The 23,974-nt window shown below is 47.8% G+C and overlaps 1 protein-coding gene across 1 annotated transcript; it reads right to left on the reverse strand.

Annotated features, from left to right (window-relative positions):
- Nucleotides 1-5: 5 nt before the first annotated feature.
- MYO1H (myosin IH) lies at nucleotides 6-23,826 on the reverse strand. The gene is made up of 31 exons (XM_005236523.4): nucleotides 23,674-23,826; nucleotides 22,567-22,682; nucleotides 21,402-21,600; nucleotides 20,807-20,887; nucleotides 20,178-20,357; nucleotides 19,038-19,136; nucleotides 18,595-18,708; nucleotides 17,898-17,969; nucleotides 17,206-17,325; nucleotides 16,787-16,854; nucleotides 16,340-16,445; nucleotides 15,723-15,803; nucleotides 13,797-13,888; nucleotides 12,212-12,306; nucleotides 11,928-11,974; nucleotides 11,616-11,696; nucleotides 11,053-11,158; nucleotides 10,673-10,790; nucleotides 10,267-10,380; nucleotides 9,272-9,348; nucleotides 8,644-8,712; nucleotides 7,912-7,996; nucleotides 7,190-7,349; nucleotides 6,240-6,323; nucleotides 5,708-5,801; nucleotides 4,843-4,898; nucleotides 4,214-4,349; nucleotides 3,401-3,468; nucleotides 2,877-2,974; nucleotides 1,794-1,893; nucleotides 6-854 (listed from the first exon to the last, which is right to left on the reverse strand). Exons 1-31 carry the CDS (start codon nucleotides 23,797-23,799, stop codon nucleotides 831-833), a joined length of 3,066 nt encoding a protein of 1,021 aa, XP_005236580.1. The 5' UTR covers nucleotides 23,800-23,826; the 3' UTR covers nucleotides 6-830.
- Between the last annotated feature and the right edge of the window lie 148 nt (nucleotides 23,827-23,974).

Genomic DNA, 23,974 nt, shown 5'->3' on the forward strand with positions numbered 1-23,974 from the left:
AACAGCAGTGCCTACCACACTCCTGAGTGAGCAGCCTCAGCTCTGTGGACAGGGATGAAGGTTCAGCAGCAGGAAACCGGCTTCTTCTGAACCAGACTGCACCAAGCCAGCACATCCCTCTTTTTAAGAGGAGGCGTTTTGGTCCTCTTTTATGGTTTTGCTTCCACTGCATTGTAGCTGCTGCACAGGGATAACCAGGACAGTGTTACTCAAAAAGCAAAAAGATCTCTGCCCATGTCAGAGCAGACAAAGCAGCTTACTGAGATTTCCAGGTGAGCAGCTTCATATGCTGATACACCGACAAAAATACCAGCACCAGCTACGTTTAACCATCTCCACATGCTGAAGGACGAGCTGCTGGTTTTAAAGGCTTTGCCAGTCTGCCCGAGGGAAAAGGTGGGTTTAGACCAGAGTTAGCTTCATTGATCAGCACTTGATGCAGGTCTGGTGAGTTGTGACTCAAAGTACAGCTAGAGAAGCCTTTTTGCTTCTATCTTAATCCTTCCTGACTGGCGAGAGCTCTCAGCTTTTAATTTAAACCAGAGATGGACATTTTAAGTGTGGAACCAACTTCTGGTATAAGCATTTCCCTGTGACTGTGTAACAAGCATCTATGCTCACTGGAACGTTACAGCAACAAAGTGGAATTTATTTAGCTATAGTTGAATAGTTTTAAACTATTAAAAAAGAGCCTAAAAGATGCAAGCAAACTCTCAAATCACAGCAGCCCTATGGCATCAGATTCCAGGGGAGATGAGTACTGGTCTCATCCTGCAGGCTCCTTTCTGTTCCCAGCCAAGACACTGACCAGGAACAGGAACTGTTTCTCATCAAAACATTGCCTGGGTTGACACCTGGTATGAGAAAAGGAAGGAGTCGTTAAATCATTAAAACAATAAGTGTTACATCCTTGAGGTGTCCTGTTTGTGAGAAAAGAGGTTGTGGTGTTTCTGTTTTAAAAATTGGCATTGGAAGACCACTCCCTCCATCTTGGGACTGCAAGGACAGCTAACCAGTGCCCCGAGTGTGTTACATCTTGGCGTGTAATTCTTCTTGGAGCTGTCAGCTAACTACCAAACGTGGTAAGGTAACTAGTGAAGCAGCAAAGACCCACATCTTTCCTTGTTCCTCCAGCTACACTGGCTATTTGCTGCCTTGCAGCTGCAAGCTGGTGGAGGCAGGTTTAGCACACCTCCCTGCCTGACCACGAGCAAGGGCAGAAGCAGAGCTTCCCTCTTTCCCAGAGCTACGTATGGAGCCAGAATTCATTCCCCCTTCAGTGGCAGTTCTGCCCAGACTGCCACCGGCTGCGGTGGATCCTTCCGTCTCAGATAACCTGCTTGGGTGACAAGGAATGCTTTCCACCCTCCAACCCATTTCAGAAATAACTTGGTTGAGGGAGGCAACAAGAGGTGGCAAACTTCACCTGAGTCCTCATTTTGCGGGTGCACATGGAATTTGGGCTCAAGCTAGATCCTCTAAACGACCAAGCCAGGGGAAAGCCTTGCTCCCTCTCCCCATGCTAACTTGGGAGAGCAAGTAGCGGTAACAATTCACGTGCAGGGTACGGGAGCTGCAACTCCCAACACAGCGGTGACCATCTATTATGCATTCTTTTAGGTAGGTCGATATTGATGGGGTAGTTCTGTCACACACCTCTGCTCTGTAAGGGGAATCAAGTCCTCTGAACTCCTAAAGAGCCCTTGCTAGAACTTAGCTGTGCTCTCTGCGGGGGCTGAGCATCAAAAGGAGAAAGCACAAGTCGTATTCCCGGGGCTTAGATGAGGTCTTACCACAGTTAGTTGTCCATTTTTGGCTTTGAAGACCTGAGGCTCCTGCCCGACGGTAAACACCATTGTCCCTTCCTTCCCAGAGCCAATTCGGAACTGAAGACTGCAAATACAGAATGACTTGTTAGATGCTTTCCTCACAATAGGCTTTACTTTAAGCCCCCTTTATTTCTGTTCCCTTGGCAAATCTCGTTGGATTAGAAGATCAGAGCCCTCCAGCTTGGGTAAATTTCCTAAACAATTGCATTATACCACACAAAACCAGAAGGGTTTGATGAATGGAGCATGCCTGCATTTGAATTTTCCTGGCACAATTAAGCACTAGAAGATAAGCAGATCTGACCTGGAGAAAACCACTGAACATACAGAATCTAATTACAATTGAAATGCAAAGGCCAGAGAGAAAAGCTGGAGCAGAAGTCCAGCTTTCATATGCCAGTTTCAATTCACGCAGAGATTTGAAAGACAGCCTGCATCCACCTGCCATTAGCTCGGTGGCATGGCTGAGAAGGTTCCTGTGCTCAGCAATCACATTTCAGGACCTTCTCAGTCTTTTAGGGAGAGGAGCATTTATCCTGAAGTGACCCACAGGCTCAGCCCAGCAGGCTTTCCTCAGAGCTGGTGCTAATGAGATCGGTTGTGAAACCACTAAACCCACAACCTCACGCCTAGGTCACAACAGCAGAAGCCGGGGGGGGGGCGGGGGGGGGGGGGGAAGTGTTTTTAAAATACAGTCACCTATTAACAAGGCCAGGGTTTAGGCAGATGGATCATGAGCAGCACACCTAGCAAGGTGCAACTGCAGCCGTCACGGAAGCAAGCTTCATCAGCGCAGAAAAAAGGGTGTAATGATTTTTAATATATTTTCTTCTTCCAGCACATCTCCCATCTCACTTCCCTGTGCCTATGAAAGGGAGCCTTGAAAACACCCATGCTGTTGCAGTAGACCTGATCAGCTTAGGGCACTGCCTGCTGGGGTGATGTTAATAGTTTTGACCCAAGTAGTCCAGGCCTAACAGTTTTTGAAGCGGGTTCTTCCATGAAATCCAGCCCGCGCAGTTCCACCCATTCCACTTCCTTCCTTACCTTCCCTGCACAACTTTCACGAGGTTTTGCTTATTGGCCAGCATGCAGAGCTTAGTGACCGTCTCAAAGATATGCTCACACTGAAGTATCACATCTCCCTGAAAACAAAAACAAAAGAAAAAAAAAAAAAAAAGGCATAAAGTGACATGGCATCACCCCAGCACGTAAAAGCCACGCAGCCATTGTGCAGAGAAACTCCTTTCTGATGCCAGAGCAGTGACTGCTGTGCAGAGGTGACTGCCAACAACACAGTGATGACTACCACAACGTACAAGTTTGGTTTGTTAAGCATCCTTTCTAGGGACTATTTAGGATTCATAGCAACTTCGACTCTTCTAAAAAAAAAAAAAAAATTCGAAGCTTTCATGGTGAGAGACAGCAAGAACGTAAAATATTAATTCTGTAATCAGCTAGACAACACCATTAATTGTGTAATCCCAGCATTTCGTAGGGAGACAGAAACATCAGCTACAAGACCTGCCTGCTGACCACAAGCTTGCAGTAGCTACATTACAATTTTCTACCTTCTGCTTGTTGTCCTCAGGAACATGAATGACCACAATCCCATCGCTCAGGTTACTGGTGGAAATACCTTCAAAAGAAATCCAAGAATTAGAGGGAAAACTACCAAAGCCAGTTCCACACCACCACCATTGCCTTCCCAGCACGAGGGTGCTGTTCCTGCAGGAACAGCCTGCAGCCCTGACTTGTTTGTGGAAGGATGCCACGTCCCTGAAGGAGGGCTCTGTACCTTATTAAGTGTGAAAAAACCGGCAACCCGCTAGCTTAGAGCCAAATGCAAAGCTGCTACTTTGAAGAACTGATCTAAAGTTGTCAAAATACCTTCTGAAATCCATTTTTCTGTCATCCACTTGTCCATAACGCATTTCCAGCACTGGTTATTTAAACACAGTGCATCGGTTGTTCGCTCCATACCTTTCTGTGCTACCTTTGTTTTGGTAAGGGAGGAGGCAGAAAGCGTGTGTTCTATCCCTGGACAGTTCAGACAACGGCAGGATTAAAAAATACCTACAAAATGGGGTAGGCAAGGTGGGATGTTTTTTATTGTTTTGTTTTTTCCTCCCCTCTATTTCAGCATAAAGGGATGTCTTCCTGCATTTAAGCATTTGGAAGAGCTGTGTCCTCGTACTCATAATTTATACTTCAAGGAACTGCATGCTGGCACACAGACCTTCTATCCATCCCCCAGGAAAAAAAGCGTTCTCAGACAGATCATTGCTTCAAGTATCTTGGAAAAACCAAGTTCCAGAAGTTTGTCTTTCCACTTCCAGGGTCACTGGCAGGAAGGGAAATCCCACACCGACTTCCACCGTTACCTTTCAGAGTGGCGTAGTCAATTTTCTGCTTGATCTTGGCCATTTCTACCACGTAGGCTGAGGACTGGGTCAGAACAAGTAACCGGTCTCGCGCTTTGAACCCGTTCCTGTCGTATTTTATCACGGGGGTCACATACTGAAAACAACGAGTTGGTATCAGCATCTCCCACTCCCGCAGGATCCTGTGCTGGAAGCAGCTCAGCGGGGAGCAGACCGTACCACAGAGCTGTGGATCCCAGCTGCTGCCAACCTCTGCTTATAACCATCTGGTTTCTTTATATTTGGAAATTCAGATGGTATAATCCTGCTCTGAGAAAGACGGTTTACCTGTGCCCTCTATGCCATAACCCTGGGAAGTGCAGTGCACACACCCGCACTTCTGCCCGTTACAGCCCAAATAGGCTTAGCGATGCTTGCAAAGCTTTTGATACAAGCAATCTTCAATTATTTTTGTCCAGGTGCAATTTGAGACTTGTGTCCAATTTAAAAGCGAGGAAGTCCTCTATGCTGCTCTTCAGTCTGCCCTGCCCCGGCAGCACGGCTGCAGGACAGCCTCAGGCATCACGGATCGTGGGTGATCGAGCGAAGCTGGTTCCAGAGCGGCTGAGCTCCCCCTGTCCTTCCCTTACCTTTATCATCTCACCGTGGATGAGCTGCAGTACTTTGGGGTTTATCTCATTCTCTTCTGAAGAGCAAACCAGAAAGAGAAACTGAGTGCAGGTGACAGACAGCTGCCACCCCCACCAGCAAACCACCACAGCTGCGTGGTCTTCATCCCGTCAGTCCCCATGGTAAACTCCCTTCTAAACAAGGGGTGTTCACTTCCAGCTCCTCCTAAACCCATTCCAACCATTTTTCCTGCCTATAATTCACACTGGCAGTTACTGGCTGATCTTGGTTCGGGCCCCGGCACAGAAGGATTTGTGCCGAGAACCAGGGAGAGCATTTTTCCTTCTGTGCCAGGCTCCAGCTGAAGCTCTCCAGGACCTTCCAACAACGACCCCAGCACCTCACCCACACACCACCGCACCCTGCCCAGTCACCCAGCTCCCTCGCCCTGCCAACACACTGCCAGGGCTCCCTTCTCACGTCTTTTATGTGCTTAACACCGACCACGTGGATTCCTAAGATTCCCATCTCTCCAACCCTTAGGACTGGATCCTGTCACCCCCGCTCAGCCTCCCTGCTCCATCCAGCACAGCAAGGCTGGGTCCGGACCCATCCCACCCGTGCCTGGATTTATGGCTCTGTCCCAAGGGGAATGCCAGGCACCCCCAGTTTAGGAACAGTCTGGCAGACTGATGGCCACATTTAGCATCACTAGACACGACCCAGGAAGGGCACCCCAGTGGCAGGGCCCAGGCTGGGTCTGACAGAGGCGATGCTGCCTCGGTCAGATGGGAATTTCTCTTGGAAACTTGAGTCCATTTGTCAAACGGACTTTTCCTGAGCAAGGAGCATGTGGCCGAGTCCTTCAGGGCTTTGTGTACTTACTGAGCCGGGTCTCCATGAAAGGCTGGTTGATGCTTTGCTGGTAGCCCTCCTTCTTCCCTCTGAAAACGGCGCTTGCTACCACTTTTTGCTGCAACTGTTGCAAGAAGGAACAGCCTTTACACTCCTGGAGTTTCCCCACCAGTAACACCAGCTGCTGTAACACAGGCACCGTTACTGCCACCACCATCCCTTCGCCCGCACAGCATCTCCCTGGCTTCTTCCGACAGATTTAGGGTTATCGCTGTGTTACACCAACTAATGGGGTAGTAGAGACTGAGCAGCCCTACAGATTTTTCTTATTTCTAATTACACAAAACGCTGTTTTCATGCCATAAGGTTCAGACCCACGTGTCTGTAGGAGAGCTGCGTATTGCAAGCGCCGCTGGCTCTGGGCTGTGGAGTGTTTGCTCAGCGAGAGGAGCAGCGGTGTGTCAGAAGGTGCTGTCTGTGTTTTGGACAGTTCACAGACAGCAGATCTCACATGTGCACAGCGTGGTTTAACTCGAACATTTGCATTCCACGTGTGAGTTACCTGCACTTTCCTCTCGGCACTAACACCTCGGCAGTATTTCCTCACTAGGTTCCTCACGCAGATTTTCTGTAGCATCTCAGATGTCTACATTAAAAAAAATAAAAAAAAATAACAAAGTTGTGCCAACAGCTCCTGCTGCAGTCCTGACAAATACATGCCCAGTGCAAGCTGTTCTTAACATCTAGTTACAAGTCCATCCGAGCTCCCCCAGCCCCACCTTCCAAAGAGCTTTGCTACCAGGGGAGGATCGATGCCCAGCAGCAGCTGAAGAACACAGCACACGGAGCAGCTGCGTCATCGCTAGAGTTGCAAACCCCATCCGTCACCCCCAGACCAGACCGCTGGGCTGCACACACAGCACACCATCAGCATTGCTCTTCCCCTTACCTTCCCCCTGAGCTTCCCAATGTCCTGGGCCACCTCACCCACCGAGCACTGGCCACAGCCAGCGTGGGAGCGAGCTGCTCCGGTCCTGAGCCAGGCTATGGGCAGAATCAAAGGGGCTGTAACAAACAACAGCAGCTCTTCCTAAACGAGGGTTCTGCTGGCAGCAGTTTGAGTTTGGCCAATTCATGCACTGAAGCTACCTGCCCCACCAAAGAGGATGAAAAGCAGCAGGTCTGCCTGGGCTGCAAGCTTCAAACATCGGGGGATTAATTTGGGCTTTAATTGGGCTCATGAGTTCAATTTTCTGTCAGCGCATCATCTTTTCTATTGCTAAAAAGCACAGAGCTCCCTCCTTCCCCTTGGAAAAAAGCAGTGGGTTCCTCCCACCCCCATCCTCCCCCAAACACCGGGATCTCAGGATCTTCCAAAAGCTCTGCCATTGTGCCCGAACAGAGGACAAGCCAGCAGGGGATCACTTCTTTTTTCCAAGATGAAGCGTGCACGCAGGTGACCACAGAACAGAGGTCTTCTTCACCTCTCCTGAAGCCTGCAGCAGCACTCACCTCTTCCAGGATGGACGGAGGTTGGAGCCAGCTCTTGTCCAAGACATTTTTTGGAATGTGATCTCTGAGCTTCATCAAATACTTGTACTGCACAAGCCGCACAAATCTGATGTTTTCTGGGCAAAGGGGTTTCTTCCGATTGATGAAGCCGTTTATGAACCTACAAAAAAAAAAAAAATCCGGACCAGAACTTCCATGTTACCTTCAGAAATCAAGGCACAGAAGGCACTGGACAGGCTAAGGATCATTAACCTAGGTACACCCTCCCCTGGGTTACAGCAAGGGAAATCTCAAGCTTTAGAATATTATAAACATTAACACTTTTTTCCAGGTTCTGTTGGCCAAAATACAGAGTTGGAAAAGAAGTGCGCTGCTCTACATGTGATGCAGTATTCCAGAGCTGGGTTTAAGGGAGCAGAGAGTGAGGACCACCTATACGAGAAGGGACAGGCATGCAAAGATCGGTTTGGTGATCCTCTGTGCCAATCTAAATTAGCAGAGTGACAGAAATTTGTGCTGTTCAGAGAACTCACGATGAGGTGACAGGAATTTCTGATCAACCCCGTCTGACAGCTGCCCTCCTAACTGCAAGGAGGGCTTAGAAATGGGTGTGAAGAAGATGGTTTCGACTCACCGTACTGCCAGTACTCTGGACTCATTGTCCAGAGACCACCACTGCGCTGTGACCCACCACCCACAACCCTCCCCACAGTGATAATTACTGCCTGATTATCCGAACTGCCCACGTTCTCCTCTTGGCCTCCTTCCGTGCCAGCACTCCTCGCCAACAAGCCTCCAGCTTGATAGCTGCAAGAATTAATCAGGTCCTTGTATTAGCGCCAGAGGTCCCGTGCCATATGATCCTTTACATTCACGTAGCAGAAGTTGTAACTGGCTCTTCTGCAGAGCTTCCCATCAGCTGATCTTGACAGTAAGAAGTTTAGAACATTTTCTTTGCCGTCATAACAGGTTGATCCAGTACCACAAAGCTCAGCACCAAGGCAGCGCCAGACCTTGTTATCACTCAGCCTCCTGCTGTCCCCCACGCACAGCAAGCAGCCCATCGCAGAAAGCTGGCCCGGGAGCCTGGAGCAATTTATATCCACTGCAATAAGAGGGTCTGTTCCCCCAGCAGCCCACGAACAATTCCTGGGTGCCCCAGTCCGTGCCCAGATGCACAGCAGAGGGTGCTGCCGCTGCGCAGAGCTGCTCCCGCAGCCCACACCTGGGTGAGGCCAAGAGCAGCGCGTGGTATGAGGAGCTAAACAGCACTAGAGACCTCGGTGAATGCTCTTCATGCAACCCTCACCTGCACCTCACCCCAACACCCACAGCCCTGCCGGCAAGCTGCGAGCGCTACCTGCAGCAGCATGGATATGTGACCTCCCCAAGCTGCAACACCTACTGGAAAGTATAGCCCTAGGAAGAGAATTCCTCGATTCCAGAGCCCATACCTGCTCCTCTCTTCTTCACATACTCTCTTTTCCCAAGGCATCCTTTATATTTGGCTTGTAGTCTTGAAACTGGCAAAAAGAAAAGGAAAAAAAAAAAAAGAAAATAAAAAAGGCAGAGATATTGCTCACATCTGTAGGATGATGGCATTCAGGAGCTGTGTTCCCAGCCATCAGACACCACGTGCCAAGGCACAGGAGGGGCTGCATCACCACCGAGGAACAAAGGTGCCAGAACACCAACAGGACAAAATATCACCTGCGTAGGTACACGTGCCCTGAGGCAGCCCCCTGCATTTATGCATTTCAAGCAGGTACAAAAGGTAACAGAAGGGTGAGACAGGTGGTAGCCCGATCCCAAGGGAAAGGTACTTGGCGCATCTAGGCACAGACCAACAGCCACTATCAGGACCGAGGAGCTCTAAAGGAGGTATGTGTCCAGGGCTCAAGCAATAAAGCTAGGGATTTCTCCCCACCCTGGAAAAAGAGCTGTTTTCCTTGGGCTGCCCAGACCCCAGGACAGGGGTCTCTGCTCTCACCGCAGTGCATCTGCTACGTGACCCTGGAGCCCAGGAACACAGTTCGCCAGGCTCTGCTTCTTATATACAGATAAAGGGAACCGAAACCATACCCAACACGTGCTTTCTGAATTCAAATGCATCTTCAGTAGCAAACAGAGTCTTTGGGAAACGAATGAATATTTTGGTTCTGAAAAAGAGACCATGAACAGCTTATTTGCAGCAAGCCATCGTTCCAGCTGCCCTAACGCGGCTCAGAGTCCTCCAGCTAGCTGTGACGTTAACAAGCTACACCTCCTTCCACCGCCAGATCCTCCTTTGGCTGGCTGGCACATGCTGAAAGGGTGCAGAGGGCTTGGCAAAGGGTGGCAGGGAGAGGGAAGGAAGCAAACCACCAGTTACTGCACAAGGTCCCCAGTGCCCTGGAAGAACTCGAATTCTCCATGCTGGGATTCCTGTGCGTTTCCCCAGGAGCTGTGAAGCTCAGGATAAGCAGCCAAACCCCAGTGAAAATAAGTTTCCCTGTCTTAGCCATAGGTTGAAGGTGACATTAGGGAGCCCTGCCTCGCCCCATGCCTTAGCAGGGACATCAAGGTTGCAAGTCATTGCAAATATCAGTTAAAAAACCCCAACCACCACGCCTAAGACAGAGAAGGTGCCTTGGGTTGCCCAAGCAAATGGGAGGACCTGGAGCTGAAGCAAAGCAGCCCATCTCCCCGACTCCCCCAACCCGGAGGGGCTGAAGAAACTAGGTTGGATTCAAGCTTCCATGGAAATAAAAAGGTAAAAATAAAAAGGAAATTTACGCAGCTGGGCTTTTTTGTGTCTCCTTGCTCCTGTGCGTGGTATAGCTTTGGGGGGAGGTTACTTTGGCCTGTTTTAAGGAAGTCACTAATCCAAAGCCATCAGGTTGGCAGACCCAGGCAGGTCCACCCCCTTCCCATGGCCAAGCAAGAGCCGAGCTAAAGGCACTGGTTCACACCACTATGCCTTGCAGCTCTCCGAGAAGCACTGCATGGTGGCTTGCAGTCACAGACAGGACAGAAGATCAAATATAGCAAGCACCACGCAGCTGAGCAGAGATGACAGCCAGAAAAAAGAAGTTTACCTTCCTAATTTGTATTCCTCAGGCTTGTAGCCAATATGCTTGATGAGCCTCTCCACACCCTCAGCTGCTGGCCCATGCCAATGGGGCCAGGTAGCTGGACAGAGGGATTTATATCTGAAAGATGAGCAAGACATCAGCACAAATGACTGACTTTGAGGAACCCCTTCCTGAAACTCTCCCTGCCAGATTCCTGCTGCTTTATTCAAGGCAGGAGATGCCAAGCAGACCAAAAGGGATACAGACGAAAGACACACACAAAGGTCACCTTTGGTGCAGAAGAGTGTCTGCTGACACCTCCACATTCTCCTGCTGCTGGAACTTGACATTTAAACAAACCTTGCCCTGAAGCCAGCCCTCGTGGGAGGCCAGGTCTACCTGGCTAGAGGGGTAAAATAGTTCCACTTACCTTTGCAAGAAGAGTTCGTACTTCCGCCGGTACGCAAAGCCAGCTCGTCGCACCCGCAAGTGTTCCATCAGACCCAGGTATTTCACTTGATGTCGGATCAGATAATCATCAAACTTCCCTGTAGGGAAAACACATCCACCAGTAAATACTGTCTGTGGAAGCTCACTCACTTGTCTGTGTATTGGGACAAATAAGGAAGGAATCAAGTCCACAATTACCCAGGGTGATGACTTTGCTGCTAGCTTAAATAAGATTTTTAAAAAAATATATAAATATATATATATACACACACATACATACACACACATATATATGCTGTACCTAGCTACAAGCTAAAGTCTCCCTCGCTTCTCAACTGCATCCTCAGCCCAATGCCTTACCAGGCTCCTTGTTGTCGTTGGGTTTAATGCATCGGATGTAAGACGGCTCCTTGGACATCAGGATTTCTATAAGACTCATCAGACTGTTCTTGAACTGGGTTGCAACCTAGGACAACACCGAAAGAACTTTCTCAGCTTTGGAACCCATCACTGCAGTAATCGAAATCAACTCATTCCTTGCGCTCCCTCCAAACACTCTAAGAGAAAGGCTGACGTATGCATTAGTAGCACAAAGCTTTGGAAGCCTAGTTGATCATACGTTACCCGGAATATTTGAACCCCTGCCATGCAGCAGTACACGCAAGGCAGCCCGTCAGTAAGTACCTACTGCTGGATGCTCGGCACAGGGCTCCTTGGAGAAGGATGCATGAATAACAATGCGAAGGTATGGCACGTTGCTAGCTGCTGGCTCAGCAACATCACTGTTTAACTACCAGGAAGCCAGCAGGGGTGTAACACCAGCAAAACCAGCACTGAGTTCAGGACCAGGGAAGGATCACGGTTAAATCGAGACTTGGGAAGTTGAGTTTATGTTCAAAGTTAAGACTAAAGATGCAGCTCACGGTCTCTGGTCGCCTCCTGTTGTCTAGCTCCGAGAGCAAAAAGCAGTCTCTCATGATGGCATTTTTAGAGTTGCACAGCACCTGGAAAAGGAGAAATGAAAAACTGCCGGATTTAGCAGCCACACGATCCCTACTGTGATGCTTCCAATTCTGAGCAGCACAGCTGTGAGGACGTGCACATGGGTGCCCAAAGAACCGCGCTAAGGAGAAACATACACTCTTGTTTGCTACAGAGATTAAAGAAGTCTTCTGCAAAACATTTCTGCTTCAAGCAAGGTAACTTGAGAGAACAGCAGCCTTTTCCATTCTTACCTCTTTCAGGTTTCTGTACAGTAGATCATTATTCTTCTCCAGAAATCCTGAAGAAAAAAAAAAAAAAAAGAAGAAGAAAAAAAAAGATTAATTCTTTTGGAGACTACACAAAACCTGGATGTTTATATCCTCAGAAGTCCCACTACATGCACGTTTATGAGTTCCAAGAAACGGTACCTTCAGAGGGCAGATATTTTGTAATTCATCTTCCCATCAGGTTATCACCTACCACATCGGCTTAAACGTCCAGGTAACTTCCCGGCTGGCGCTTCGCTCGCACTCACCCACAGCACAGTAAGTGACTTCTCCTGCGTAGTGAAGGAGGCGGAAATCCACCCAGTCAATGGATTTCCGTGTTTTCTGGTCTGCAAGCTTGCGACTGCAGGGGGGGAAAAACACACTAAGAAAAAGCAGCAAAAAGGCTTCCAAGGGGAAAAAGGGCTAAAAGGGCTTCCAAGGGGAAAAAGGGGAAAAAGGGCTTCCAAGGGGAAAAGGGGGAAAAAGGGCTTCCAAGGGGAAAAGGGGGAAAAGGAGAAAGAAAAAGACCTTCTAGAAAGTCACCTGCACAAAAAGCAGCTGGAAGCCTAATGTTTTCTCCTATTGATGCAGCTCTGACTGTACGGTTACAGCCCATAATCGAACCATCACCCATCTGTCCACTCTGAGCAGCCAGCAGCAGAGGATGGGAGTCAGCTACCCCAAACTGCAACCTATCCATTGCCGTTTGGCAACCATCACCCTTTCCAGAAGCATTAAGATTTCTTCCCCTAACATTCATTTAAATACATTCTCATTGCCTACGTGAGGAAAAGATCACCAGCTTCCTAAATTTTGAAGGGAAACGGGGAGGGGAAGGATTTTTTGGAGATGTTTTGCCTTAGAGCAAGAACTCATGTGCAAAGGAGGAATCAAAATTTCCAAGAACAGTAGGAATATTTTAGAAAGCAAGGGCTCCTGGGGAAAAAGAAGGAAAAAAAGAAAGAGCAACTTAACAGTTTAAGTTTCAGCTTTGTAAGCAGTTGTAACACCAGAGTCGTGTGTCACAACAGCACATTAGTACATCAAAGTTCCCTTCCAAGAGCATCACCGAGTACAGATCCCCTTTAAGTAGCTCTCACACTTCTATTTAAAGCTTTTAATCAGGCAGCGCAGCATTAAGGCACATTGCGGTGACAAGGAACTTGGCTACAAATTTCCTACTTGGCTGTGATGAACTCGAGACGTAAAAACGGTGACAATCCGGCAGCGTGACTCTGAACTGATGGCTCGTCAAAGCCTTTCCTCAGGCTCCTGCTGGGACCTGCCAGCGTGTTCATATGCCACCAAACCAGGTCAGCAAATGCCACACGCTGAGTATTAACCAAAACGCTGCTCATCTGGGAGACTCCAGCAGGAGCATGTTTCCTTCCTCTTTGTAGTCAAAGCTCACACCTATCAAGATGGACTTAAATATTTATGTCCCCCTCACAGCTTAGGGCATTAGGCTCCTTTTCATGAGCTCTTCAGCTTTCCCTGGAGTCAATGGGGGACAAAGCCACCTATGGCCAAAGCCACCTAACATTCATGGGTTAAAATCACAGGCCCAAGTCATCTAATATTTAGTTCCTAATTTTAGTGTGGAGTGAAGCCAGACTCAAAGATCAGCATCACACTGCTAAAGAGACAGGAATCCCCTCCCCCCATCACCACCACCTCCCCAGTACCCCAGGTCCTACTCTACCAGCGTAGCGCATCACAGTGTTAGACAGCCGATGGGCTGCTGGGTTTTCTTTGGCAAAAAGCAACGGTTGTTCCCTCCCCAGTACTCTGTTACAGGTAAGAGGTGGGAAGAGTTTCCTCTGCGATAGGATACAGAGTGTAAATGCATACGTCACGAAGTGGGGATGATCTCCTACTTTCTCTTCCAGCTTTTCCAAGAAGCTCAAGTCGGTTGCTTCACCAGGTCGTAAGCATTCTTCATCCTGGAACAGCAGACACCAGGTCAAACACTGCTCTGGACAGGCTGCTCCCTCCTCACTAACATTTGGTACAACTTTGTTACACAGAACCAAGGAGCTCGGTTACAATTTAAGACAAGTTCTATTTTTACACAAGCCATTTCCTAGGTAAATCTAGAGCGGTGTTTATCCGTTTTCAGTAGAACTGCCTGGACACATCAAGTTAAGTCAAATCTGGCTTTTTCTTTTAAAAATGGCAATGTCCTGCCTCATCCTTTATTATTTGTAGTTCATTTAAGCCAAACCAGTGAGAAAGATGACATCATTAGACACCAGAATCCAGAAGGACCCAAAGGACTCTCAGTCTGGATGAATTTGGATGTAATTGCAGAGTTGGAGGGGAAAGACAAGCTTATAGAATATTTTTTTCTGACCCAAGAAACACCACTCTTTCTGCTCGCCCGATTGTACTACGTGTAGAAAAGCCCTGCTTGAGAGAGCAGCCCATTGCAACGTGAAGCTAATGCTGAGCTTCAGCAGCACCTTTTCTGGATATTACTGATCCTTTGCCTCCTGTACCGAGGTGATAAAAATATTCAGCCTTGTGGACACGTCAGAGATGGTGGCAAGGGACAATTCAAGTTAACTACAAGTCTCTACAGGAAGATTATTTCTTAATTAGGGTTGGCATTCAAGGAAGCATCATCTCAGCAGCCAGCTCATGTCCTCAGCCCCATCCCCATGGAACCGCACACTTAACTGGAGCAAAAAGCTCAGCATTGCAGGACACGCTCCCGGTTAAAGGCTCTGGAGGGAGCTGCCTTCAGCCTCTCCCACGTCTCCCACCATCCCTAAGAAGGCACAAAGAGGATCTCTTCTGACCAAGTGTTTTAGGAGCAGTAACAACCAAAGGGCAAGGAAGCAAGAGGAAGGCGTGCGGCTCCAGAGGAGATAGGTGGCTCCCAGGGTTCTTTCCTAGCTGGGCCCTTCTGCAGCGTCCGACATCCAGGCTAGTGAGTCATGGGAGCAGATAGACGGGATGAATTGTCCTCTTTCATCTTCACCAGCATGTGGACATCAAGGACATCAAGGCTACAGAGAAGCATCCCGGCGTTCCGCAGCCTCCCTAACGGTACTGGGAAGAAGCCTGGCTCCCATGGCTGGTGTTGGCCACAGCCAGCTAGGTGACTGCAGGTACCTTCTTGCCCTTCCATGCCTCAGAGGCTCCAGGCAGTAAGTGGGGACAACAGTCAAGCTCTGCCTTCCTGAGCACTCGGAGTCTCAGTGGAGGCAGCACACAGCCTTTAAAACCCACAGCTTGCCAGCAAACAGATCTTCTGCATTAATCTGGGTCTTTGTTTACTGTTGCGACGGAGGGAAGACACAGTCACTCAATATGAGTGATCAGCAGACTTCGTTTATTGTCTCTTACAGTCACCTTTTATGCCTTCTTATAATTAGCTCATACATATTACAAAAGTTAAGCTCGTTATTGGTTAGTTGCCTAAATACCAAGCCCGCCCCTAGTTTCTCTTCTGTAGTTTTCTGTTCCCACCTGCAACATTCTTTTCCCACCGAAATCTTCCTGTTATTGTGTAACAAGAACAGCCAAAGACAGTGTATTTTTGCTTTACTTCAGATAAGCTGAGAGCGATGTGCATTTTTGTCCAGCCAGCTGGACTATGTCTATGTGACCCTTTTCAGCTAGCCAGTTATCCACAGTTTACAAGGTCTGTTTGCTCACATTCTGAATAATGTGGACCCATCACGTAATTAGAGGTAAAAAATATGATTATGGACCATTACAGTAGGGCATAGGCAAGCGTTTTAATTTAACTAGCACAAACTCTGCTCTTACCAGAATGGAGATTATTCCTTTGTGTTTCTGCTCAACCAAGTCGCAGATGATCTTGTTGTTAAAATATGGAATGGGTTCCCACTGGAAAAGGGAAGAAAGGAAGAACAACTTTAGAGGAAGGTCTTTTCTTTGCAGTTTTTATGTTCTTTGGAGCCAGGCTCCAATCCCACTAAAGATCAGCTTGGTGAATTGGGACCAGCTGAGCTGCTGGGGAAAACGTGACAGCACAGTGATCCATCCCACACTACAGCCTTCCCGCTTCCAGCGGCACAGACCATCCTTTTATTCTCTACATGAACACACTCCATCTTCCAGTGCCCGACACTGTTGTACTTCTTCATTTCTACAGGGACACTGTCACTGGGGTCCTTCTGAGTGTTGGGGAAAGCTCTACTCCTTTCTTAAAAGATGAAAATTAAGTCCAGGCTAAATTAAACTGCAGAAGGGTTACACAACAAGACCCGTGGCTGTTCACATGGGAAGTATAAGACAATGCAAACCAAAAGCAAATAAAAAAAAAAAAAAAAGCAAGCAGGACGCCTTCTTCATTGAAGACCAAAAGCATCCTGCGTAATGGTAGTTCAAAGAGAAAAGGGAAGGGGAAAATAGTAAGTTACCTCTATTCCTTCCACTTCATATTCCTCCTGCTCTGCTTTTAAGGTCATCTCAATCAACAGCTGCTGGAGCTTCTCATTGCAGTAATTAATGCAGAACTGCTCAAAGCTTCAGAGTGGTTAAACAAGCATTAGTTTTCATCTATTTCACGGACTGTTCTACTTCTCCCACCACTACCTGGTGTTTTGAAGCCAAACAACCCATTCCCAGACAGATCAAACCCATACATTCCCCCCACGCTGCTGTACCAACAGCTCAAATCCAGGCAAGAAGTCCAAGCTAAAGCTTTCCCCGAGGGCTCAGCTAAGCCGGCACACTTGGATTTTGCCGTCACCCGTAGCTTGCCTTGCTGGGATAAGAGTACACCCAAGAAGCCATGTAGAACTTCGGCACATACCCCCGCCTAGCATGAGGGCAGGTCACCCCCAAGCCTCAGGGACAGCTGTTACCTGTTTGTGTCCAGCACTTCAAACCCATAGATATCCAGCAGGCCAATAACTGTTTTCCGAGTTGAATCCTGTTGAAGACACCATTGCTCTGTAACTGCTGCTTCAGCTGATGCTTCTGCCCTGCACATTTCATGTCATTTTCTTCACCTACATTCTCAGCTTTCCCTTTGAGAGCTTCGTGTCGCATGCCAACGCAGTGGCCACTTTAAAGCCGGTAATGAACTGCTAAAACTAATTAACATACCACCTTCCACACCTAACTAAACAGTTTTCTAGCCCGGTGCTGCAGGGTGCCCCTCCGTAAATGATCAAGCACGCCAGATATTTGGTGAGGAGCGCTGTAGGACCTCGCTGGAGAAACTCAGCTCAGCCTGTTGGGAGCACTCTGCATCTAGGAGGACACTCAACAAGAGACCAACCTTGTTGGCTAGAGAGCCGTTAATTTTGTTGACTAGCCAAGTGAAAGTTCGTCCATAAATCGCTTTCGCTACAGCATCCCGAGCGTAGAATGCCAGATCCACGTTCAACGGGCTTAGGACCTAAAAATAAAGATACGCCAGAGATGATAAATGTTATAGATGATCAGAACAAACTTCTCCAAAGCCAGTTCACGTTTGTGGCTTGGAGAACCAGCCATATGGTCGTATGTCAGCGCTCAGCCTATGCGAACCAAAGCCACCTACAGCCTGACTCCCCATCAGAGTTGCTCCAGCCTGGTGTATCACTACACGCCAGCAGTGCTGGGGTACTATGTTTTGTAGACTACTAATTTAGACAAGAATTTAGAAAAGAACAGTTTTTACCAGGGCTTCCCGCTGTTTATCCAGCCCAGTTTCCCAGGAAGCACCCTAGGGTCCAAACAAAAGGAAATTGTTTGGCTCAAACAAATTTGACTCCCAAACTGTTTGGGAGTAAAACTCTTAATACTGGGAGTATGTTTAATGCCTCCGGCTAGAAGAGGAAGGCGATAACGGAGGGGGAGACAGACAGAGCAATCTGTTTTTACTGGAACACAGCTAAGAACAGAGCTCCTCATCTGGCACCATTGCTAGCTGGGGGGGGGGGGGGGAAGGGTCCCAGCTTCCTGGGGTCACACAGGACTGCTCCGTACCTCTTCGGATCTGGCTTCGATCTTGCGATGGGTGAGAGCTTCCTGCAGAATGGACAAGTGCGCGCCCAGCAGCTATAGAAAAAAATAAATATTTGCACTCAAGAGCATGGCTGGAAGGAAACTGTTTAAATCAGCAGTGTTGCATGGTCAGTAGGGCATAACCCCCCAGTCCCTTCCCAGTTATACTCATCTTTGAGCAGCAATAAGGAAGTTTCAGGGAGATGTGCTACAGAGAAGAGGGGCCCTACAAGTCCGAACAATTTATAACACAAGCTGGGTATTTATATAGCAACCTTTCTGCTTTTGGGAACAGAAGTTTTTGTCCTTAAGAGAAAAACACAGTGCAGAGGAATGAAGCTGGGTTAATTAGAATTGATAAAATACAGCTGTGGGTTGGCTTCAGGGGCAGCGGGTTGGCTGATGTAGATAAGGTGCAGCTGTGGCTGGTTCTGTTAAGTGGTTGAGAGCCAGTGAAGAGAGAGCAGCTGAGGAAGAAGCAAGAGGAGAGAGAATGCATGCATGCTCTGGATGAGGTGAGATGAGAAGGCAGCAGAGGGAGTAGCATGAAGAGTGTGGTGGTATGAGATGGTAAAAGACCTTGTTGCAGCTTGATAGTTTGGAGAGTGCTGTGACAACACAGAAAGATTAAGGTTCCTTCACAGAGCTTGTGGTGCTGCCGTTATCTCAGATAAGATACCTTTGAAATCCATTTGATCTGCGTGCCGTCACGAATGATGGCATGTCCATTGCTATCTTCTTCAAACTGAATGTTCCCAAGGTGCAAGACACTAGCAACAATTCCAAAGAGGTGCTAGTAATGAGAAATAGACCATTAGCAAGGGTTCCCACAGCTCTGGGGGGTGATACTAATCTTTCCTACGTGGGCTAATAAACGGAATATTGGCTAGGCTGAGGGAGGGGAGTCAGGCGACCTGCTGCAGAGACCTGCTGTCACCAACTGCCGTTGTGCTGGACCAAGCGGGAGAGATCATCACCCACCCCTCAATCCCCCCCAAATGATGTCCTATTCCATCCTTAATGGCTCTCCCAAGTAAGTCTGCTTCCATCACTTTGAAGGAAAGACAGCAGTGCGCTCCTTAAATTCACTTTGGCAGGCTCAGTCCCTTTTCATGTGCATACCTCTATATCTTTTTCAGTGAAGTCAATGATAGAAAAAGCTTTGCGGACTATTTTCCAGTCATTCTTGTCATTAATAGAAAACACTTTGGCACATCGACCCTATACAGCAAAACAAAGATTAATTAGCACAATGGATTGGCAAAGCAATTTTATTATCAGCAAGAGATAGCATACTACTGGGCATACTGCTTTCATTTCCAGTTTCTTCATCCTGTATAGATGCAGCCTGCAAGTAGCTAGCAAGTTTATTTCACTGCTGCTCATCCTGAAAGTGGCTCATTTGATCAGATCTTTTGGCTTATATTTAAAACTTAAATGATTTAAAGCGCTGAGCTTGGATGGTGGTTACCATAAGTGCCTAAGTCCCGTGAAGAGCTTGAGCTTGCAGCCTTCTGCCCGAGAATTCTTCACTACCAAGGAAGAAAGGAAACAGCAGTACCATGAAGCGAGCTGTATACTGCACAACCATACCTATGGACCTCTATAGTATAGGGTCCATAAATGCCATGAAACTCATTTTATAGCAGGTTCTGACACAGGAGCCTTAGAAGAGATGCCTTTATCCACAGTGTAACTTGCAGAGAGTACTCTGCTGTTCAGTAGCTCAGACCACTCTTCTCAATGAATCAAAAAGTGTCTCGACCACACTAGGGGGACCCAGGGTCATCAAATGGTTTGGTGAAACCTGCCTAAGAGTGTTTACATTCTCACAGCAGCAGTACCTATGGCAGCAGTAAGCTCTTCTGCACACACAGAAGCTGGGGAATTCACCAGGATTCTTGCTCGTGGCGTAAGTGTCTTTTTAAAAATACCGATGGCTTTGCTGTCACTGGGTCGTGTTGCCCAAAAGCTTGTTTCTGCCCCCACAACTATTATCAGCTGATCCATTAAGTTATGTTATCCCTTATAAGCCACTTCTCACGTGCAACCTTAGGCCATCCCAGCTAGAACTGTTCCTGCTACAAAAGCGCTCAGGGTAGAACGGTGTATGACAGCCCCAGGGGAAATATCCTGTAAGTTTTGCTGTAACAAAGTTTGCTTAACAGCTCGGCAGCGCACTCAACACATGAGGAAAGCTGCTTTTCACATCCCTACAATTCTAGATGTAAGATGCAGCGAGAGGGACAAACTGGCACTCACCTGGATGAGATACGCGTACTTCTGGGGGTTGCGCTCCAGCCCAAGCCAGCAAAGAAGATCCTTGTCTCCACCCTCTAATAACTGGTAGAAAATATGGAAATTCCTTTCTCCGTGGTTTTGGTGGACAACCCTGGATTTCTCAATTAGGTAACTGAGGATGTGCCCTCCTACTGGAGCTCCCTGCCAGAACAAAGCAGCCCGATATACCGACACCGCCAAAAGAGATAAACAACATCACTGTGATGGCTGATTCCTTACACCTAGGAACAAGCAGCAGCATCAGGAGAAACGTGTTTCCGCCGTTATTTACCAGCCATCTTTTGTTTAAGGGTTAGTATCCCATAACAGGACAAGCTGCACCTAAAGAGCTTGCTGTTGTCCTTCTGGTGCAGCTTGTGCTTTACAACAATCTACATTAGCTTTCCACAGAGCGCTGACAGCATTGCCAGTAATGTAGGAAGCTTTCAGGATGTATAACTAGTCACCTTACTTGCAAAATGCAAGGCCTGTAAAAATAGGGTCAGAAATCTGCAGTGTAAGTTTTAATAAATCCCGTGCTGCCTGGTAAGCGTCCAAGAGGTTCACTGATACAGCTTGTTTTAATAGCGGTCCATTAAGTTTGTTCTCACCTTAAAATCAAATTGGATATCCATGTATTTCCCAAATCGGCTTGAGTTGTCATTACGCAGAGTTTTTGCATTTCCAAAAGCCTACGGATAAACAGATAGATTAAGTCACATCTCATCTTACCCAGATCGTGGGTGGCCAGGCAGGACAAAATCCCAGTAACAAAGATTCACTGCGTCAGCTGAGTCCTACTCCTGAATTTAGTGGGATTAAAGAAACACAGAGCAATGTATTCCCCTACCTTTAATGTGGAATTCAGCTAAACAGATTATCGCCCTTTCTTATATGGCCTATAACTGAAGCCACGAGGAGCTGTTGTACGGTGTACAGTTTTCTTGTACTCCCAGGTTTCAGCTAGCCTCCACCCCAAACCCCAAGTTTACATTTCTAAATATTAAGTGATATTAAGTCTCAAGCATTCTTTTGGAGGCTGGGCTGCCAAGAGGCCAAATGGATGTTATTTACATTACACATGCCCATGCAAACACATGGAAAACAGGATCACAGGTGTGGGTGTGTGGGCTTGCACGAAAGCCTTGTGCAGCGATGCCAGTGACGCCAACTCTTTTGCGTTTTTTACCTGTATTTAGGTTTTACCTCGAGAACAGGATTGGAGAGTAGCAGGCGATCACGGACGATCTGCAGCTGCTCCGTAGTTGGACAAGTTACCGCGTAGTACTGCAAGATCTTCTTGGATGCTTCGGTCTTCCCGGCTCCACTCTCCCCAGAGATGAGGATGAAATGGTTGTTGTACTCGCTGCACATCACCCGGTAGGCGTTGTCAGCTATGGCATAGCTGAGCAAGGATCACAAGGAGCGTTCAGAGGAGAAGCATCCGTTAGAAATGGCAACGGGAGGCAGAGTACCAAAGGTTTTTCAGAAGTACTTACTCCTCATCTAACATTACAAGCGTCAGACACGATGGGAAAGCAGAGCTCGAAGTGTCTGACTCAAGGTCTCACAGAAAAAAAAACCAGTCTGTGTTTGAGGGGCAAACGGGGCTTGTTCTTTTTCCCCCCACTGTTGCTAAGGTCTTACACGGGCTGCATGTATGTATTCCTGGGGAATACGGTTTGTACACAGCAGGGATCTATACACACACTGGCTCCTCTTCCAAAGCAGAGGAGCCAGCTTTGCTTCCAGCAAAGAGAAGATCTCCACTTCTCCTGATGGAGACAGAAACAAAGACCACTGTTCTTTTATGCCACTTCAGGAAGGGAACAAAAAAAAAAGAAATCAGAAAAAAACTACTTGGCAAACTAACCAGCAACTTCCCACCATCAAAAATAATTCCAGCTCAGAGTTGGGAAGTTCAAGTTTCTTTTCCTCCGGGGAAGTCCCAGTGGAGGCTGAGTACCAGCACGCTGCTGGTCCTTTGGTTGCCTGCACAGAAACGGGGCCTCAGAGGACAAGGCAAGATGACCAGAGTGTTTTGGACAACTGAAGGGAGAGATGCTGACCGACTGGCACATGGACACGGTCAGGCAGTGCCCCGACTAGACCATGTGCAATGAGGAGGACACCCTGAGCACTAGCCTGCATGGTTATCTTCAAGACAACTCTTCCCCTACCGTTTCCCCAACATCACTTCTGCAGTCCCTTTTATTCTCCCAGACAAACACATCCTTACCTGCAGGAAGAGAAGAATATCAACACTCACCCAACCCAGTGACTATGGGTACACAACCTCGCTGCTAGTACACAGCATTACAGAGAAAAGCCGATTTATTAACATCAACTGAATCCTATGGGTTCTACTTACAGATGTGGTGGCAGTTCAAAAAAGTTTACCCCTCGATAAAGCTGCATCTGCGTCACTGTGTAGATATCCAGCTCTTTGTAAGGGTTGACAGATACAAGGAGAGTACCAATGTATGTCTGCAGGGAGAAAGAATGCATACAGGTGGGAAATCTGCTCCATCAATGGCTCCCAAAAGAGGAGTCAAGCACTCGAAGCACTTTTTTTTTTTTTGCAAGAAAACTGAAAAGGATGGTGCAGAGTTTGTTATGAGAGAAGGAAAGGGGAAAAAACCCAAAAGCAAATAAAACCCACAAAAAAGCCCCTTCCACAGGCTTCGCTATTTCAAAACTGACACCAAACTTCTCCAAATATCTACCTAATTAAGAGTAGAGCAGAACAATGACAGCCAGCTTAAAGCCTGACATTTTATAGACAAGGTTTTGATAATCATGACGCTTATGGGATTTTTTTCCCCTGCTTAAATTAAAGTTAACATAATAACGCATTTACTATCGCAGCTCTGTGTCACCACATCTTTGGAAGTGACGGATAGGTAATGCCCTGAAGAAAAGCCAAACGGGGTGTCCCACAGACAGCAGCTCAGCACAGAAAACTCCTTGACCGTGAAAGATGAACAAATAACTTATTTTAGCACATGTTCCCTTTCCCCTGATTTGTACACATCTTCAGCACATCCAAATGCCCTGTTCACCTTCTTTTCAATTCTTTCCCCGAGTGCTATGTGAGGATCGGCCCTCATCTGGCAAAGCATGTATTTGGATACCACTTGCCATAAGCCAACGTACACACCCCAGGGCTGCTGAAAAAAAGGAGACACGACTACAAAGCCTCCTTCGTTTGCACCAGCGCTTCTCAGACCAGCCAGGTGTCACATCCAGTGCTGCCGTGCCTTCAAGGACAGCCTTTCACTTTCCCATTCCCTTACTCTTTACTGCAAGTCTGAAACTGCGTAAGGTAACTCAGAGCAAGCCCAGGCTGTTACTTTCATTAGCTAAAGCAGACAAACTACTGCTGGGTGACAGCTCTGCTGGGTCCTGCTAACACCTGGCAGGGTCTGTTGCTAGGTACAGACACATGTGCACAGCTCTTCTTTCCAGAAGAACTTACGTAGATGAGGTTCTCCTGGTACCGCTTGCGCAGGTTGCTGAGGAAAGCGGCCTCGCTGGTGTGGGAGTCCAGGAGCACAAAGTCCTGCACCCCGACCCTGTCCCGGGCTATCAGAGCCCCTTCCATGTTGGCGTCAGCGTTATCTTCCACTTCTTCTTTCTACAAGACAAAAGGTGTAGGATAGAATTAGGAGAGAGCAGGCAAGGACCCTAAGGGCCAGCCAAGTCCTTCCCCACATCACGATGACCCCAGGGCCACATCAACCTCACAGGGCTAACGCCAAGGGATTATTATCCAACTG

The sequence above is a fragment of the Falco peregrinus genome, chromosome 2, assembly GCF_023634155.1.
Source record: "Falco peregrinus isolate bFalPer1 chromosome 2, bFalPer1.pri, whole genome shotgun sequence".
Taxonomy (NCBI): Eukaryota; Metazoa; Chordata; class Aves; order Falconiformes; family Falconidae; genus Falco; species Falco peregrinus.